At 35.3% G+C, this 5,383-nt stretch overlaps 1 protein-coding gene across 1 annotated transcript; it reads left to right on the top strand.

Moving 5' to 3' along the window:
* Positions 1-3,210: 3,210 nt before the first annotated feature.
* Positions 3,211-4,809, top strand: LOC118749736 (putative nuclease HARBI1). Its single transcript, XM_036484514.1, has 3 exons — positions 3,211-3,646; positions 3,703-3,986; positions 4,074-4,809. Exons 1-3 carry the CDS (start codon positions 3,444-3,446, stop codon positions 4,661-4,663), a joined length of 1,077 nt encoding a protein of 358 aa, XP_036340407.1. The 5' UTR covers positions 3,211-3,443; the 3' UTR covers positions 4,664-4,809.
* Positions 4,810-5,383: the final 574 nt, after the last annotated feature.

Here is a 5,383-nt window from a genome sequence, read left to right as displayed (position 1 = left end):
TTTCGAAATATTGAAATTTCAAGCATTTTTGAAATTTACCGTTATATGAAAAGCGGCCTCAATTTTAGTCCGATTTCAACAATTTTCAACGGTTTGCTTTTATGTGGCAAGCACAATAACCATACCGAGCTTGGTACAAATTGCTAGAACGGTTAGCGAGATACATATATGTGATCACAAGTGGGCGGTGCTACGCCCATTTTCCAAAATTTTGTCATAAACGTATTTCTTGGGAAAGAATTGTTGCAACCATCAATTTTGAATAAATTAGCTTCAATATTTACTGATTTATCGAAGATTTTGTATTTCTCGAAATTACCGTTATATGGGATGTGGGCGTGGTTATTGTCCGATTTTAGAAATTTTCTGCCATTTGGTATGTTGTACCAGGACCAACAACTTTGCCAAGTTTGGAAGAAATTGGTGTAGCGGTTACCAAGATATACACATGTAACCATAAGTGGGCGTGGCTACGCCCATTTGCAAAAATTTTTAAATATTCTTATTTTTCGTCTAAAACTCATTGCAAATATCAATTTCGAGTGAATTATCTTCAGTAGTTACTAAAATATCGCAGTTTCCGTTTTTCTGAAAATTACCGTTATATGGGAGGTAGGCGTGGTTATTGTCCGATTTTTAAAATTTTCAGCCATTTAGTATGCTGTACTAAGGCCAACAACTGTGCCAAGTTTGGAAGAAATTGGTGCAGCGGTTACCAAGATATACACATGTAACCATAAGTGGGCGTGGCTACGCCCATTTTCCAAAAATTTACAACATTCACGTTTTCCGTCTGAAACTCATTGTAAGTATCAATTTTGAGTGAATTATCTTCAGTAGTTACTAAAATATCGCAGTTTTCGTATTTCTTAAAATTACCGTTATATGGGAGGTAGGCGTGGTTACTGTCCGATTTCGCCCATTTTCAATACCATGCGTCCTACGCCCAAAAGAAGTTCACGTAGCAAGTTTCGTTAAGATATCTCAATTTTTACTCGAGTTATCGTGTGCACATACGGACGGACGGACGGACGGACGGACAGAGAGTCACCGCTTAATCGATTTCTCTTTTCATTCTGATCATTTATGTATACATTTGTCTATATCTATCTCGATTCGTTTTGCCTGTTACAAACAACCGTTATGTGAACAAAGTTATAATACCCTTGTGCACAAGTGCGCTCGGGTATAAAAATTTTGAATTAAGTTTGTAAGTCAACACAAAATGTGATGACCACCACAATTATTACTCACATATGAATGTACCGCAATTTATTACTCAACCCACGTACCTATCTTTAGTTAGTAAAAATCCCTCTTATCACAACTGATTGCAGTTAAATCCAAAAATATATTCTCTATCTTCTCGCACAAAATACTAAATTTTTTGAGAAAATTGATGTATGTATATGTTTTATATATTTATCGTCGGCTTAGAGTGTAAACCTGCTTAATACGTTTTTTGGTAAAATTGACCTTTTGATGCAGTTCGAAGGAGTAGGCGATTCCGCGGTTAGCAAGCAAAAAAATACGTCAATACATATAAAAATATAATTGTCAAAAATTGTTTGATGAGTAACAGGCTAACCTAATATTCACGCACGCCGCCAATTTATTGTCAAAAATTTCTCATGCACATGCAACTTGTATGAGATCAACCGAAATTGAACGGCGTGCGTATGAAGCTAACTCAATTTCCAATTTTTGTTCTGCGTGACATTTTGATTTGACGTTTCGCTCAATGAAATCAAATGCAAACGCATGCAAGTCAATTTCGGGTGACGCAAAAAAACAAATTCGACGGCATGCGTACCAAAACGCAAGCCGCGAATATTAGGTTAGCCTGTAAAGCTGCTAAGTACAATCAGTTCAAATTCAAATTCTAAGATACGAAGATATTCTATCTTAGAGTATTACTTTATGCGTTTAAGCCGGTAATAGCCAGCGAATAAGCTTTAATTTTTTATATCTCAATGAAATTATTGTTACTTGTGGAACGAAACAGAAGGAAGATTAAATGCAGAAGAGTTTTCCAGCGTGTGGGTAGATTTGATAGAAAAAAATGTAGTACCAAATAATAGTTCCGGGGAGCCGATTACAGTAATTTTTTATAGCGACGAATGCACATATCAAAACCGAAACAGTATTATGGCTAATGCTTTGTTATCCACAGCGATAAATAACAATATCATTATTAAGCAAAAGTTTCTTGAAGTAGGCCATACCCAAATGGAAGCTGATTTTAACCATTCCACTATCGAACGAGCACTTAAGAAAAGAGATATCCATGTTCCTGCAGAATACATTGAAGTATGTAGATCAGCTAGAAAAAATACAAAACCATATGACGTAACTTATCTTAGTTACACGTTCTTTAAAATCTTTAACACAGTTCAATTCTTTAATAGCATTCGTCCCGGTCGCGGCAAAGATGCTGCTAAAGTAACTGATATACGAGCCCTACGGTATACACCAAGTGGCGACATACATTTCAAACTAAGATTCTCCAACGAATGGGAAGTTATACCGCAAAGAAAATCCCCAGTAACTGTTTCCTTGCCGTTTTCTCACCTTCCGAATTTATACGAGAGTAGGCGTACGATTGCTCGCAGAAAGTATGATATCTCCAGTATTTCAAACGATTACTTCCTGAAGATTACCACGCCTACTATAACAATTTACCTCATGATTGAATAATATGTATCATACTTTCTGGCATTATTGAGTTCCTACTTAAATTATCTTATATGTGGTCTTTGTACTATTAATTTGAGAGAGGAATACTTCACGTATAGTTATAAACTGGCTATTTTTGTTGCAATAAACGGAAGAATAAATCTGTTGTATTTTTTTATATATATGTAATTGTTCTTATCTATGGAATACTATGTTAATTAACATTTAAATTGAGCTCGTAATCACAAAAAATAAAATAGAAACAATATTATTCATAAAAAAAACCTGCTAAATGCACTTCAATTTTGAAAATACAAAAACTAAAACCTGCTTAGTTAGAAATTCGCCAATAAAACCATAAAAACGTAATTATTTTCATTCGTTCTGGATTAGGGCCATAGAACGTCGCGCGATTAACAAACTATGTATATGTAGGATTTGCACCTTAGACTAAGAGTTAAAGATATATTTAGTTTTTTGCCTCTACAGTAAAATATGTTTTTTGGTCGTTAGCAGGTTTACACTCTAAGGCCCACTTGCAGAACAGCAGGTTATCTATTTAACTCGAAGTTTACCGGTTAAATTAATAAATTGGCTTGCACAACAGTAGGTTAGGCATTAACTCAGAGATAAAAACTTAAATATTTAACCCACAAAATTTTGAGGGTTAAATTGTTAAGTTAGTGTCAGTTCTGCCGAAAACTAGAAATACAAATAAAATTTAAATTCTTTAAATTGTGAAATATTTTATGTAAATAAATGAAAAGATGAACGAATTGGTGCATTCTGACGATGATGAGGAAATCATTGATTACGTCAACTCAGATTTCTATAATAGATCAACAGCGGAGCGAAGTGATCATTATAATGATCTGCGAGAGAAAGCATTCCACAGGAGATTTCGCTTGCAAAAGGAAAGCGTTATTTTCCTTTTAGACAAGCTTAAACCGTGGTTAGAATGCTCAAAGAGGTTGGTACTTCGGCTCAATTTATTCACATTAAACATAATACTGACTTGTTCCATAGCAATGCAATATCTCCTATGAACCAGTTACTATGTGCATTGCGATTCTATGCTACGGGTAGTCAACTCGTAACGTGTGGGGACTTCATTGGTGTCCATGAGTCTACTGCAAGCAGAATCGTGCATAAAGTTACTGATGCTATAGCACGTTTGTACCCAGAATTTATACGAATGCCGACAGAGGTAGAAGACATGAGGAAAGCTGCAGTGAAGTTCTATGAAATTGCTCGATTTCCGCGGGTCATTGGGGCTATAGATTGCACTCATGTCAGGATAAAGTCGCCAGGTATGTACATCCATATGTAGGTACAATTTATGTATTTGCAACTAGCAGGAGTAGAAACTTGTATACTTAAGTTTACTTCAATTTCAGGAGGGGAATATGCGGAAATATATAGGAATCGAAAGGGTTACTTTTCAGTAAACACCCAAGCAATCTGTTCTGCAGATTTATTGTTTACCGATGTCGTTGCAAGGTGGCATGGGTCTTCTCATGATTCTCACATTTGGGACAATTGTAATCAGCGCAGATATTTTGTTCAGGGAGCATATGGTGATTTCTGTTTGCTTGGAGATAGTGGTTATGCTCAAACCACATTTATGATGACTCCATTAGGAAATGTGAGTTCATCAGCGCAATCTCTGTACAATGAGTCACAGATAAGAAGTCGAAATACAATAGAGCGAACTTTTGGAGTTTGGAAAAGAAGATTTCCAATATTGTCCAGAGGAATCCAAGTGCACTGGAGCAGAGTACCTGGAATTATTATAGCTACTTGTGTTCTCCACAATATTGCTCGTCAACAAGCAGATCCGGATCCTGTTGTCGATGCTGAGTACCCTGCAATGATAGAAACTGTAGACAGCCGGAATGAAATACAAAATACCAACAGTTCTTCTAGAACCTCTCCAGGAAATCGGGCCCGTCAAGCGCTTATAGATCAATATTTTGGACGATTATGAATTTTATTGCTAAACAAACCCTCTGTTTCTCATATGTTGTTGAATAAACATATCCTTTAGTTTAACAAAAGAGAATTTGTTTTAATTTTTAGTTTACGGGTTTTCATTTAGTTTTTATTTTTGAACAGAGAAGCTTAAATGTAGTATATAAAGATTAATAGTTTCACTTGAATATTCACATAGTTTTTTTCTTCAAGATTCGATCTTGTATCTGGACTTGTGAACATCGGACAGCCTTCATTTAAACTTCTTTTTACAAAGTTTGCCTATATTTTTCCAGCTCAAGACTTCTAATCGCCTCATTGTGCTCTAATTTCTTCTTCTTGTCCTCTATTTCCATTTGTCTCAATATCCGGTTATGTTCCCGCCTTTCTTGCTCATCGTATTCGTATCTTTTTTTCGCTTCTTCAATTTCCATTTTTCTTAATAGGCGGTTGTGTTCTAGTATTTCTTCCTTATCTTTTAATTCAATGTCTATAAGTTCTTTTTGGGCCGATACCAATGCCATTTTTTCCTCGGCTAGTAATTTAAATTTACTGGCTACTGTTTCTTTAGCGGTTGTTTGCAATTTTCGTTTACCTGAAAATTTAAGGGAATTTTACATACACTGCCGGAAAAAAGTATTGGCACAGCGAATTTTGCACAACATATGCACCAATTTGTATTATAATATTTTTCCAACAATTTTTTATAAAAATATGGTTCATTCCACAACAAAAA

The sequence above is a fragment of the Rhagoletis pomonella genome, unplaced genomic scaffold (genome assembly GCF_013731165.1).
Source record: "Rhagoletis pomonella isolate Grant_MI unplaced genomic scaffold, Rhpom_1.0 Rhpom_scaffold_00038, whole genome shotgun sequence".
In the NCBI taxonomy this organism is placed as follows: domain Eukaryota; kingdom Metazoa; phylum Arthropoda; class Insecta; order Diptera; family Tephritidae; genus Rhagoletis; species Rhagoletis pomonella.
Note: the sequence above shows the minus strand (reverse complement) of the source record. Positions and strands in the feature narration are given on the sequence as shown.